At 45.3% G+C, this 14687-nt stretch overlaps 1 protein-coding gene across 2 annotated transcripts in view; it reads right to left on the reverse strand.

The window, feature by feature from the left end:
- Positions 1–1615: 1615 nt before the first annotated feature.
- Positions 1616–14687, reverse strand: part of LCLAT1 (lysocardiolipin acyltransferase 1) — a 100491-nt gene continuing 87419 nt past the window's right edge. For both annotated transcript variants that reach the window (XM_069850713.1, XM_069850714.1), the window contains one exon: positions 1616–5551. In XM_069850713.1, coding sequence (XP_069706814.1) covers positions 5043–5551 — 509 coding nt within the window. In that variant the 3' untranslated portion in view covers positions 1616–5042. The remainder of the gene's footprint in view (positions 5552–14687) is intronic.

Consider the following 14687-nt stretch of genomic DNA (forward strand, 5'->3'; position numbering starts at 1 on the left):
CTGTGTTCAGTTCTGGGCCCCTCACCACAAGGAGGATGTTGAGGCTCTGGAGCGAGTCCAGAGAAGAGCAACAAAGCTGGTGAAGGGGCTGGAGAACAGGCCTTATGAGGAACAGCTGAGAGAGCTGGGGTTGTTTAGCCTGGAGAAGAGGAGGCTGAAGGGAGACCTCATTGCTCTCTACAACTACCTGAAAGGAGGTTGTGGAGAGGAGGGAGCTGGGCTCTTCTCCCAAGTGACAGGGGACAGGACGAGAGGGAATGGCCTCAAGCTCCAAAAGGGGAGGTTCAGACTGGACATCAGGAAAAAATATTTTCACAGAAAGGGTCATTGGGCACTGGAACAAGCTGCCCAGGGATGTGGTTGAGTCACCTTCCCTGGAGGTGCTTAAGGGAGGGGTGGATGAGGTGCTGAGGGACTTGGTTTAGTGTTTGATAGGAATGGTTGGACTCGATGATCCGGTGGGTCCTTTCCAACCTGGTTATTCTGTGATTCTATGATTCTATGAAAGAGCCGTGATTTTGCTTCCGGCCCACCCTTCTCCTATTGTGCTGTGGCCAAGAAAAGGGGCAGTGGCACCAAAAGAGACTGAGGGAGCTGGAGCCCCTTTTTACCCTCAATAGCGGTCTGCAGCACAGTGTGTTGTGTCCCCAGCAGCAGTGCATCCCCAAGAGGTGTCCTCCATCCCGCTGAATGCTTCGAAGCAGGAGGTGCATGATACACACTGCTGGTTGGTGGCAGAGCCAACAGCAGAGCCCAAAACGCTTTTGCCCCACATCTGCGCTCCACCCACAGGGCCACAAGCCTGGCAGCCATCCCGCATACAGCAGAGCACACCGAGCCCCATTGCTCCTCATGCACAGCATCCTCCTCAACTTCCCAGCCTTAAATGATGCAGAAAGTCTGTTAAGGACTTTTCTGCTGGAAGGACTCAGTGGGAAGCAGCTAATGCAACCTTTTTGCTCATCCACAGTACACAGGTCCAGTGGATAATAAAGTCACAGGCTCCTTTCTCATTAATCCCTAATCAGGCTCTCTCTCACTTCCATAGCGCTTTCTGCCATCAGCTGTGGAGAGCTGAGAGCCTGCCTTCACACCTGGTGAGGTGGTAGACCCAAACACCTTGCTGTGAACTTGCATAAAACACTCCTCGTGCTTGCTGGCAGCAGCTCCTGGGAAAGACCCACTCCTTTCATCAGTGAGCGTAGAAAAGCAGAACCTCTAGAGGAGGGCAGTGTCTGCAGCGAAGCAGATCCTCTAAGAATGTGAAGCCATAGATGGTTTCTTGCGTCGTTAATTATGGATATATGTAAAACAGAGGACTTCCCTATCAATACCTAACATACTTGGAACCCCAGCTTATTCCTAAGCAGCGCCAGTGAACGGCAGAGCAAGGCTAAAACTGAGCTGTACTCTTGTACCCTCCAAGGTTTCTGCAGCCTGTTACACAAACAAGGAGGGAGGGTATAGCCAGCCGCCCCTTTCCAGCCTCCATGGAGAGAAGACACACACCCATCTACCAAAGCCAGAGAGCATACAACTAAAGACATGGTTTGTTCCATACAGGTGCACACAGAGCATGTCATGCAGTAGAAAGAAAACAGCAAAATTAACCCCGTGCAATGCTTTAGATCTTTATTGTTGCAGTAGAATAGCTGGTACATGGCTAAAACATTCCGATATAGTCAGTGAACTCTGAGGACTAAGGCTTTCTGTAGGTTTGTGGTATCTGGTGTTTCCTTACCCACAGTAAGACATATAAAATCAGTTATAAAAACACAGATCTTTCTTAAACAACAGAGATTGATGCAATGCACAAAACTTAGGAACTACGTTTCGTATGATCCAGACAACGCCTTAGAGAGCAGCTTTGGGCTTCGCAGCTTTGCACCCAGAGAGCTGTCTCGGTCTGACATCCTGCTGGCCAGATGAGCCTGGTGACACACACAGCCAGGATTTCAGCCTCCTCTTCGAAGCAGAGACAAGGAAACCCCTGATGCGACGGGGAAACATTTATTGAGCAAACGAGTACGGTATCCATCATAGCAGGGAAAGCAGTCATTGATCTTGGATAACATAAACGAGACCCGTAGGGCCCGCAGTCGGAGCAGTTGCCACTACGTGTCCCACAAAGGGGACGGGTGATTCTCAGAGCACCAGGACCCTTCACATACAGCACTGAAACCATTTCCAAGTGATTGACCCAGCATGTCCTAGTGTACTGTGAGTAGGGAAACAGGGTGAGTAAGAATAAAACAAGTCTCCGAAAAATCTGTACACTGTAACCTTTTGAGTAAAAAGCTACAATCTTACCAAAGAGACAAAAAAGCTCTCACAGACAGATGCTCCCCCAGTTCCCTAAGCACTTTATGAAAAAAGATGCTTCTATACCCACAAAACTTTTTATTCCATTTTATTTTCCTATCTTGCATTTCTTATTGAGCTGGAAAATGATGCTCCTAATGTGAAAATTTACATCAGTCATAAAGCCAATACCCTTCCTTGAGAAGAGGATTCTTCACTCACCATGTGCTGCCCTGCATGACAGAATCAGGCACTGCAAATGTGACATCTGCAGCTGACAAGTAGATTATTCTTTCCCTCTGGTCTGAATACGAGAGATGGAGATGAATTACAGATCTGCAAGACGTTCACCACATTGCAGCAGGTTACATGTTTGGTTCCAGCTGGGAGAAAACTCCTTGTAAGGGTCGATGATGCATTTGATTGCATTTTCAGAGCCCCACTCTAACCGCACGTGGATGCAAATCAGTCACCACTGCATGACCAAGACTCACACTGATGTTTCTGACACATGTGATGACACCACAAAGTTCTCTGAATGACTGACAAAAGCACAGCCAGTGTTTATGTCACCAACACACACAACCCGTCCTCCAAAGTCGTTCCTGAAGACTGTGTTAAGGCTGTTGGAGCAGTCTAGCCATGGCTGCTCCTGGTGTGACAGCACAGCCCCGGCTCAGGACAGACTAGAAGAAGCCTTTGAGGCTTTATTTAATGATAAATGAGGTTTTTAGGTTTTCCCTTGCAGCATGTTACCTGGATGTGCTGGGAACTGCACCAAAGCAGAATATGAGGAGAGGAAAAACCAGGCTATGTAGGTTTAAGCTGCACTCGTGCCTTTGAAATCACAGAACTACATTAAATATGGTCCCCTTAGTGTAGAAAGAGCCTCCTTCCACTTGTGACAATGAAACACCAGTTGTCAGCCTCTGGGGACTCGAATATAAATATGAAAAACTCAATAAGAAACATAACCCTAAATATAAACCTATTTTCATTTAAGAAAAAGGGGATTAAAAAATCAGTAAAACAGATGGCTTCAAGTACTTTCTGTATAATAAACAATTAGTCATTATAAGCATAGATTAAAAAATACTTGTCACCTTGCAGCAGACAGTTGAAGAGGCTGGTGATTCGTTCAGAGAATGGCCTTTGATAAAAACACATCGACAACTTGTGTAGTGTTGTAATTTAGAAGAACACAGATTTGTTTTCCATGTTGACCCAGTGCTTGAGATACTCGGCACAAGATACACTTTGACATTTCATGGCAACGTTACTGAGCGTATGGAGCTGGGCCATCTCAGCATAGCTCAGACGAGAAGCCTTCACGTGTTGCAGCAATACAGGGAATCAAGTGGTCCAACATTCTTGAGGTTTAAAGACAAATCCAACATGAAGTGGCCTACTGGTGATGTTTATGTCGTTTACGACGTCAGCCTGAACACCACTTGTATTATACATGACAAGGAAGCGCCTTGTCAGAGTTTAAGCCTTCAGATTTTCTGAATGTCATGCGAAGAAGGGAAAGGGTTTTGAGTGTGAGCCCTCAAAAACTACAAAGGAGGTTGGAAAGGGAACGATGTCATCAGGCAACAGAAGAGAATACCACAAAGGGAAGATGTAGCTCAATTCCCTGTGCTGCGATGGTTTGAATCCCACTTCTGGCACCCACAAGGAACAACCACTGCATCAGATGTATTTCAGCAGGTCTGGCTGATACACATGGAACAAGCAATCTGCCTACTTATCTACACAGACAATGAAACGCCCAAGGAAGCAACGTGCAAACCAAAGAAATGCTTCAGAAAAAGATACCTTGTCTATTCCAAAAATTAAAAATTATAAAATGTTTTCAAGCAAATAATGTCTACAAGGACACCCTTTTGAAAAACGTTGGCCAGCTACTCAGAGACAGACACTTATTTTTGCCTCTACAGGAAAAAAACACCAATAATCCAGCAAAAAGCCAGCTCCCTTCTCCTCCAGGTCTGTACGCTACAGCAGGAACAAGTCTCCTGCAGCTCATGGGGAGACTGGAATAGCAAAATTCAAAACTTAGCTGCACAGACCTATTAAAGAATCAGGTAAGACTTAAACAGCGGCTGAGCCAGTGCTGGTTTTTTTTGCACTACAATACGAGGCTGCGAGGCTTAAAAATCCTTCTGAGTGACCAAGCCAGAGTGGCTGAATAGTGGTGGGCTCAGCAGTGTCTGGAAAAGCTTACATGAAAATGTTATTTTAAAATAACCTTGAGTATTTGAAATAGAAAAAAGAAACAGAACAACTTTTCCTCCAACTTCCACCTGCACCATCACAACACTCTTACACTTACCAGCTTTCCAAATCCGGTGCTCACCGTATGACACTGTGGTTACACAGAAATCACACATCTGTTTGTCTCAGCTGGAGATTCTGGGTTTCTACAGGACAGTTCAGTGCATGTCACATTTACCGGAGTCCTTACGATTGTTCTGGAATCCAGCAGTGTGTTTCTTGGTTACAGCAGGATGCAGCTGCCAACTGCAGGCCAGGGCAAAGTTGAGAGTACATTCAGAGATTAAACTACCACTTTCACATGTTGCAATAACTAACGTTGTCTTTCTTGTCACAGAATCGAGTGCAAATGTCTAGCAATGGCAACACTAACAGACAATTCTCATGCAAAAATTCTTCCCTGTGCACAACATTTGCAGGACATCTCTAAACCACCCATTTTTATGTCCTTCCCTATCCCAGAACTAATTGGTTTTTATTTTTGTTTCATGAAATTTCTGTTGCTTTTTGAAGTATCGATGACAAGCAAGTTCAATCAGTTCCAGCCCACCAAATACTTTTTGCTGTACCACAAAGAAGACGATCATGGCTGCAAAATACCATCGTGCGAAGCTGTACAGGTACAGCAGCACAAGCACAATCAGTGGGAACAGCATCCAGTACGCGAGCGAGATGCTCTTCACTGCAAGGACCCTGAGCTCGGATTTACATGGTGGAATAATGCCTTGCCCTGTCGCACTGAAGCACTTTCCACCTTCATAGAAGCATCGGAGCCTCTCCTCTTTCTCTTCCCAGCGCTTACGGCACCAAAGCTGCAGCTCCTCCTTGGAAGTGGGCACTGTCTCTATGGGATACCTCTGGACATGGAAGTGAATCTCCTTTGGGAAGTTTCCATACAAGAGGTGCTTCTCCGTCTGAGGAATGTTTTGGGGGTATGCCACAGTTATGTCATGGATAGCATCGAGATTGTCACCTAGAAGAAAGGTTTGGGGAAAAAGCAGTGAGTGTGGACCACTAAGAATACTAATTCACTTCAAGGCATGATTGAAAACTGTCCAAATTGTGAAAGAAAGCCCAGGGACACATTAGCTCTGCAGTTTTTTATCTGCTGAAGTATCTAAAGGCTGAGAGATCAAACTTTTCCCAATCATTATCTGTTCTGAATATGAGTAAAAAACTTTAGGAACAAAATTAATACACAGCACAAATGGTGAATTACAGCACAGGGAGTAAGAGGGTAAAGTCAAATCTGAAGGAGAGAAGACACACAGTGAGTCTTGGATAAAGAGCACAGCATATGAGACTAATCTTCAGCTATTCATACCTGCTCTGCAAGTTAAAATGGCTTTTAACTAATGAAATACAAGTTAGGTTATGCTCCTGTGAACACTGCAAAAGAGTCCATTCGGTCTGGCGTGAGCAGCACACGCAATCCTAATTTACTGAAGATGGAGAAAACATACATGAAACATCTACCATCTAGGTATCAGGTTCTCATTAGGTCTAGGTTATCTCACAGAGGATGAGGAGTGTCTCTGTAGGTCAGCAAGCTTTGCAGAGAGCTCCAGTCAACACAGCCTCTTTAGATCTGACCACCCAGAACTGTCTGGAGGGGACCTGCTGCCCACTGCATCCCAGAGCTGGGAAAGACAAGTACAGCAGAGATGCTGGAGAGGCCCAGCTTTAAGTAAATCAGAATCAGCTACTGGGGTAAAGTGAGTACAGTTAGCCATTTAAAAAGCAATACTGGATCACAAATCCAAGGGAATTCTGATGAAACACCCTCTCCTCATCATTCCCATGCCTGATCAAGTCAACCCTCCTAAAAGGCAATCGGCATTGTCAAAGTGGGGTTTGCTAGCGCATCACTGTGCTCAGTGTTTTTACACAGTGCACTTTCTCAGTAACCTCCTTATCCCCTGGCCTCTGACCAGACATTCTTTTTAGATTTCATAAAGTATATTCTGCTGGTGTAAAACCAATCTAAAAATAGGCGTCTGCTGCACTGGATGTTGCATAACTGGTGAGTGCTGCCAGCGGTGATTTATCCCGCTGTTCTCGTTTGCCCGTCTGGCTCAGGGCAAAATAGAACTGGAGACCAAAATCTGCCTCCAGTTGCAGCAGCTGAAGATTTTTCTTCTCACAGATGATGTCACTTCTTGCAAAGATGAACAAAACCTACGTTTCAGCCCCACTCTGGTCTCTCCAGCGGCTGGCACTTGGACCACCACGTGCACACCCACAGAGTGTCCTCGTCCAGGAAAACAGCTAGAGATAAGAGTTTAAGGAGCAGAAGGGGAAGACCAGGCTGATCAGGTGCCAGGCACAGTCAGGTGAATGCATTGACCAGCCCCAGTTACACGGGACCAGACCCTTTTACCCCTTATTCATTCCTCTGTTTTCCCAAACTTGTCTCTCTCAAACCACCTCGAACCACCCCTTTCCCCACTTCTGGTTCCTCCCCTAAATATCTCATAATAGATCTTATACAACCAAAAAAATGCTCCACTTTGGGATCCAGTAACGAGTTCCTGAGCTCTGCAAGCAGTAACCCCTTTAGTAAAGTGATGGATGAAAGATGGTGCCTCACAGTGATGGGTGTCACCCTGGCCCAAGGGACAATGGCTCCCCATGGTAGGGATTCTATCTGTGGGATTTGGGCTTTCCCTGCCTGCTCCTTTGTGCGTGGGCAGACAAGTTTTTAATCTCACCGCCTGTTATTAAACCTTACCAAGAAGAGCCTCCTATTAGGTTAAAAATAAAGATATTGCAGGTAAACTGAAAATTACTTCTAATTTTGTGGGTTCAATAACACAGTGTCAGAACAGAATTTTAACTCTAGGGGGAAAACCCAGGCTGAATAGAAAAGGCAGGATTAAACTATTTTTAATTTCTGTCAAAAATATTCACTAAGACAGTACTGCAAGGTAGATGCTATATGTGAAAATTTCCCCTAGTAATGCTCAGTCCTGCAGCATAGCACCAAACAAGTGAGCTGGTTGGATGGACCCCTCCTCTCTGCTAGCAGCATCGCTTGGAACTCGAGCATCGCTCGTTCTTCAGTTGTGGCTCACGTCAGTGACAAGGACATGTTCTTGCTCCTACCTGGGACTGAGTGATGCAAGCTCGCTGTGAGAAAAAAGGAGTTATCTAAGCAATAACTTCAGGGACAAGATGGTGATTCAGAACAGAAGCTCTTAAGGCCAAAGTGACCATCACTGGGCCAAAAATGAGGGGGGGTGCCAGGCAAATCCCCACAATGAATTGCTCAGACTCTCAGCAGCCTGGAAGGTGAATGAGCAGTTGAGTCTCCCCAGCATTAACACGGGTGGCTATTACCCATTTCCATCCCCAGTGAGGATCTTAGCAGCTGTAATTTGTCCTCTTTTAGTTGCCACTGACACTATAACTTGCACAAGGATTATATAGTCTCTTCCCTGCATAAATCCAGCAGAGAAGATGCTATTCTTAACCACAGCCCATCACAGAGCAGCACACGAATGAGCTGGTGAGCCAGAAGGGGAAAGGTGTACTGAGATGTTCTTACAACAAAATATTCATGATCACCTTAAAATAAGCTGTTCTGTGAAACATGGGACCAACACCTGAGGCCCTCGCCCATTCCACTTCCCACCACAATACAACTGCATTCTCCTGTCCCCTCATCACGTATCTCCAGATGCTTCACACCCCTCCAGGCTTCCATGAAGCGCTTCCTCACTGCCCCTTAATACCTTCTCTATGCACATTTCATTGGGAAATCCCACAGAAGAAGGAGGGTTGGCATTTCTGTGAATAAACTGATCAGCAACCCAATCAGAACAGGTATGGAAGAAAGCTGAACAGGACCAGCGGTTTCACACCACCAGAGTACTGAACCTCAGCTTTGAAATGAAGATACATTTCTGGACATTAAAACAAAAGCAATCTAAAACTGCTGACTGAGAATATCACTGCCTCAGCTCCTGAGCTGTTAGTCTGTTGTTGTTTTTTGGTTTTTTTTTTGAGAGCATGTGACCAGGAGGGAGCAGCTTCAAGGATTTACAGCCCCTCCTGGGAAATATCATCCCTGTGGAGATTTAAAACTTCAGGCAGCCCTCTTTAAAGCAGCGGTGTCAGCCAGGGTTAATCTAAATCACTCTCAGCTCAGCAGTTATTGGAAATCTTTTTTTGGGTAAGTGTTGCAATCAAATAAGCAAACAACAACAAAAAAATAAAGACAGAATGATAATAGATGATCTCCAGAGGTCCCTTTCAACCCCTACCATTCTGTGATTCTGTGATAATGCTGGCCTTGATTAACCCAGCAGAGTGATCCTGCATACGAATTCTTTCACCAGCTCTCCGACTTTCCACTGGCATTGGGACATAAGGAGAGAGAAAGACCTTCCACCTGCTGACACCAAGGACTTAAGGAAACCCTTGTCCCTGAGGGTGGGAGCCTGGGGAAGGGGCAGCCTGGCCGCTTTCTGCTCCTTAGTGGAATAAACTGTGCCGTGGGTACTGCATACAGGAGTAGAGGACTACTGGGATCCACTCCAGCCTGGCCAGTACAGAGATCAAGAGATAGAAGAACATCCTCAGAGCTATCAGCAATCGTTACGTGGGGTCATTTCTTTCTTTAAATACACTTAAATCCCGTAGTTTTGCCGCCTGATGACACATCTCATTAATTTGCAAACCAATATCATGAACTGAAGTTGTTTGGGGGCGGGGAGGGGAAGACTCTGTAAATACCTCATTTAATTATTAATCATTTTAAAGAGGAATCTCCAAGCAGATGAGGGAAGAAGCTGCAGAGCAGGAAGGACTCAGCCATCACACTGGGGAACCTGCGGACCCAGTGGCTCCATCGTCACGCTGCCCTGGGGCTGTTGCTCTTCTGTCCTCACTCCCTGGCTCTGGAGGGTTAGTTTACAAATTGCAGTGCAAAAGCTGGTTGAACTATAAATAAAATGCAAAAATATGTGGCGAGCGGGGAGCAAAGGGATTAAACGGTTGGAATAACAAGTTATTTTCAGTCACTCAGGATGACCAGGCATAACTGACTCACCACTCTTTATCATTCCCAAACTATATTTATCAGATCCAGATAACAAAAATGCCGTGTTTGTTTCTCCTCCTGCATATCTGCTCACTTCTGGCCTCCCATACTACGTGTTTGCTCCACATACACCGATGGGATTTGTTTTTCATAAGTAAGTTACGTGTTAGGAAGGAGAAAACACATTGTTCCCAGGCTTACAGGACACCACTACCGATGTGTTTCATCTAACAGTGATGCACTGATATGCATCGCTCCACTAAGCTCTAACATGGATTTCCTGGCAAGCAGCCAGCAAATTCAGACAAGAATCACAATTATGCCTGAAATAAAGATAATTTATTACACTGCAGTGAAATCCTTTTAAAAAGCATCACATGCATTCTATCTTGCCATAAGATGTTTTTCTACACGGGTAAATGTACGTCAATTTGGAAATGGCTGATTTCTTTAAAAGTATATAAAGAAAGCTAAAAAAGGCACTCAAGTATTTCTGGAATGCTAAGTACCATGACAGTTATCAAAAATAGGATATCAAATATCCTTAAAATAAATCACAAGTGCAACCAGAGTGTGTGTAAGCAGGTCAAGCTTATTCTAATTCTTCTAATATAGCAGACTTCCCACCTTATCTCACTGTTATTTGGCCAGGCATCTGTAATCACTGGGTGCTGAGAATGAATAAAACCCCCCAGTGTGCATTTCACTGCTCTCTGCCTGGATGAAGACTCTCTCCAATGCAGACAGAATTAAGCACCCATCTCTACAAAAGAAAACACATCTCTACCTAAGGTAATCCAGTTCTGCCAGCATCCAGCTGTTGCATCTACAGCTTCCACTGTTGTTTCCGAACAACCTCAGTAAGTTATCAGCAAAGCAAATCACTCTGGAACAGTTTTCATACACAGCTGACACATCAATGATGCTCAACATCGCAGGATGTCACTGCTAGGTAAACAACACAGCTGGCTTAAAACCTGGAATTTTAGGGAAAGAAAAGCGCCACATTTTTAAAGCCATAAGGGGAGGCAGTACGTGTAAACTCCCATCCTGAAGGTTGGTGGAAAGTTTTGGTTGGCTCACTACAAGAAGAACATTGACGGGCTGGAAAGCGTCCAGAGAAGGGCAGTGGTGAAGAAGATGGAGAACACATTTTATGAAGAACGGCTGAGGGAACTGTGATTATTTAGCCAGGAAAAAAGGAGGCTGAGGGGAGACCTTATCACTGTCTACAACTGCCTGAAAAGAGTTTGTGGTGAGGTAGGTGTTGGTCTCTTCTCCCAGATAACAAGTGATAGGAAGAGAGGAAACGGGCTCAAGTTGCACCAGGGGAAGTTTAGATTGGATATCAGGAAACATTTCTTCACAGAAAGTGTTCTCAAGCACTGGCAGAGGCTGCCCAGGGTAGTGGTAGGAATCACCACCCCTGGAGGTATTCAGAAGACAGGTAGATGAGGTGCTCAGGGATACGGTTTAGTAGTGGACAGGTACAGTTGGACCCAATGATCTCAAAGGTCTTTTCCAACCAAACGATTCTATGATTCTATGAAAAGCACATGTTGGTCTTCAGCACTTCAGTTAAAATGCCAACATTGAAGTTGCTACCCTTCCTAATCCCAGTTTGTTCCATTAGATGTTATTTACTTCCTCCGAATCCTCCCACAACCATCACTTACACTTTTTCCAAATACATATATCGTTTTTTTCAACAACTCTAGGATTTGCCAGGATAGGAATCTTCTCATCACTTTCTCATCATTTTTAATCGTTTTCAGACTGCCTTGGACAGAAGAACATCAGACCCCAGCTGATCTGCAGGCCGACACCACAACTCATTTGGAATCCTGTATTTGGGAAATCACGACAAAGCTTTGAGAAGTAGAGAAAAACAATCCACCACAGATATTCAGAGGAAAACAGTTGTGGCAAATGTCGCTTAGAAATCAAAGTGCACCCTATCTCCTCCAAAACACCATGGACTCTGCACTTTCACCAACCCTTAGCTCATGCCAATGGAGGAATTCCCTGGGAACCGCAGAATGACATCTAACATGGCATTGTCACAATAGCCATCAGTAAATAAGCAACGGCCAGTAAAGAGATTTCATTCTTGGCTCCTAGTGCATGACAGCCACTATTCTCTATAATTCAGATATAGAGTTCAGCTTCCTCTCCTCACTTTACTCTATTTTGCTTCCTTTTTGAATGGCTACAGATGAGTAACCTCACGTTTACTCAATGCATTTCGCTGCCTGTTCCCATCACTACCCAAAGGCAACCGCTAGAGAGTCCCCTTCAGCTGTGCAGGGACTCGACACAGGTCTACAATCCTGCCCTCTCAAACTCTCCCAGGCTTGCTCATGGTTGTGCAGCTGCAGCAGACCAGGAAACACAACCTGGAGTTAGTAGTGAACCTGGATTCCTCACAATGCACAAGATGGGATGGATGATGTGCCCAGTACCATGCTATTTGGTATATAAGAGAGGAAACTGGAAACGCATTCAAACTTTGGAGAGACTCAATATTGCAAACATGGCTCATGACAAACCGAAACACCAGATGAAAATGTAACCTGCACCAGAAATAGAGCATGAACTGGATGTTGAAAAACAACCTGCTCCAGCCACCTCGGATACCGGGATGTAGCGCTTCTGCAGACGTCCCAAGCCGATCCCTCACATTTTGTAGCTTGACAAGTTGTACTATTGCCATTCTTGGTCACAGCGGTTTGTTTTCATTTCTGTGTGTGAAGCAAGAGGAAGGCAGAGCAGCACGAGGAGCCTGACAAGAAGTCACAGGTTCAGCACACAGAAAACTGTTAGGCTCATACGTATATATGCGTATATCACAGAATCACAGAATCACAGAATAACCAGGTTGGAAGAGACCCACCGGATCACCGAGTCCAACCGTTCCTACCAAACACTAAACCATATCCCTCAGCACCTCGTCCACCCGTGCCTTATATATCTACTATATAGTGTGTTTGCCCTACCTTGTTTTAAACCCAGAACAATGATTTTGCTCTGAAAACATTCCATAATCTGCTGTTCTGTTCAGGAGGGTCTGTTTTATTATCAGAATTCACAGCTGAGGTGTATTTACACAGAAACAAGCTCATCTGTACATCCCACTGAGTGAAATCAGGCTGAGGCAGAGCAGCACTGGGCATTCAGTCAAGTAGCAAAGCCCCAGCCCTGACTCAGTCAACACAGGAGAACCTCTAACATCCTTCAGTCTTTTGTTCTTTACTGGAACCCTCGAGATGCAGCTCAACCCTTTGACATCCAACTCTAACATGCTAACTCAATTTCCATGGTTTTCAAACCCCAGAGCCCCTGGGTACAAGAGTGCACAGCACGGTGCAGAACAGGCATTGAGAGCCACACCGCCTGCACTGCAATAGGAACTCGTTGTTCTCAATCCCCTGGTGCTAAAACAGTTTCCACCAGACCATGATACACACAAGTGGACAAATCTTATTAAATTTAATCAGCCCAGTGCTTGGGGAACCATCTTAATCAGAAAGGGATTTAATGAAAAGCTGCAATTCCAACGAATACTCGTTAATTATGAGTGACTAATATTTATCCACAAAGAGGAATTTATTTCAGGATTAGTCTGAGACCTGGAAGAAGCCAAAGACATCAATTTAATAATGTAACGCCTAATTAAAGAATAATGGGAACCTAATTGTGATATACTGCTTTGTAGCGCACATGATTTATTTAGAACAATTGCTTTTCACTGGGCTCATTAGGAAAAGTTAAACAAAACACAATAGTAAAAAAGGAGAGGGAAAACCAGACACACGGGAACTTCCAAGATGATTACAATCAGCTGATGAAAGGCAGTGACATGTTTTTCAGATAAAGCGCTGCCATCCCTCCACAGGCTGTGGTTAAAGTTTCTAACGAGGGTAGTGATTGCACGGATCCTTCTCTGCCTAATGACGTGGGATCAGACCCAAACCCTGCTGAAGCTGCTTGGGGGAGCTCCTCGGCTGGAAAGGAGCCATAAACCTGAAGGGTCTGATGGTCTGGATCATCCACATGCAGAGAAACCTCACATAACACACATGCCCTCCCAGTTGCTATGAAAGGAAAGTAGCCAGGGCAGAGGAGACGGTGCAAACCCTCCCCAGCCCTTCCCACCTACAGCCTGACTGCTTCCCATCAGGACCAATTTCTTTAAGAAGTCATGGCCTTGCAGGTATCCACAGCACAACTGAATGTCTCCTAATCTTCTTTCCCTACATAAAACCACAAATAGCTGCTCAAGTAATTCTTATTGTGAAGCCAAATACCCTCCCGTCTGCATTCTCATGGCACTGGGGTTGCTCCCCCAGTGAAGAGGGTGAGCTGCTACCCCCTCGCTCACTCAAACCAAGAAGGACATGCAATGTTCATTCTGCATCACATTTTTACAACATCAGTGCAAAACAGTGTTGTGCTGACTCTCTGCGTTTCCTTCCCTTCGCTGGTCAGGTGCTAGGGAAACAAGGCGTGGAAAGGCGCTGCTCCTCCACCCCGTGGGCCCTGCAGAAGACAAGCATGGGGAGGTCCAGCAGGAGCAGACTGGCTTCCTTTGACAGAGGGACTCTGATCAATGCCCTTAGCTCCAGCTCAGTTATGTTTAATTGGTGATGTGAGAACGGCTGTACCAACAGAAGCTGTCATGGCAGTGCCACGGCAAAGAAAAAGGGATGCTCCAGACCCTGTGTGGAAACACTGCACCGTGGCCTTGCAGACAAACAAGGCACTGCAGGCATTTTAAATGCATAGGAGCAAAGAGATCTGTCTCTGGAAATAAAACAATTTGCCAGCGGTTTTGTTCCAACTACTGCTCTTCGCAGGGATGCTTAGAAAAATTATACTGAAGTCAAACCTTTGAATGACAATGAGCAAAGACTGCGGGGAATGCCAGAACAGTCATTCCTGGGCCCTGATGGGAGCTGAATATTGGGAACCGACCTTGTGTTCCACATGTGGGATGCTGCCAGCCGAAGAAGTAAATACTGAATCCCTACCTCAAGGACAGCAAAAGAGCCAGGTAGGAGCCAGT

This window comes from Phaenicophaeus curvirostris, chromosome 2 (assembly GCF_032191515.1).
Source record: "Phaenicophaeus curvirostris isolate KB17595 chromosome 2, BPBGC_Pcur_1.0, whole genome shotgun sequence".
In the NCBI taxonomy this organism is placed as follows: domain Eukaryota; kingdom Metazoa; phylum Chordata; class Aves; order Cuculiformes; family Cuculidae; genus Phaenicophaeus; species Phaenicophaeus curvirostris.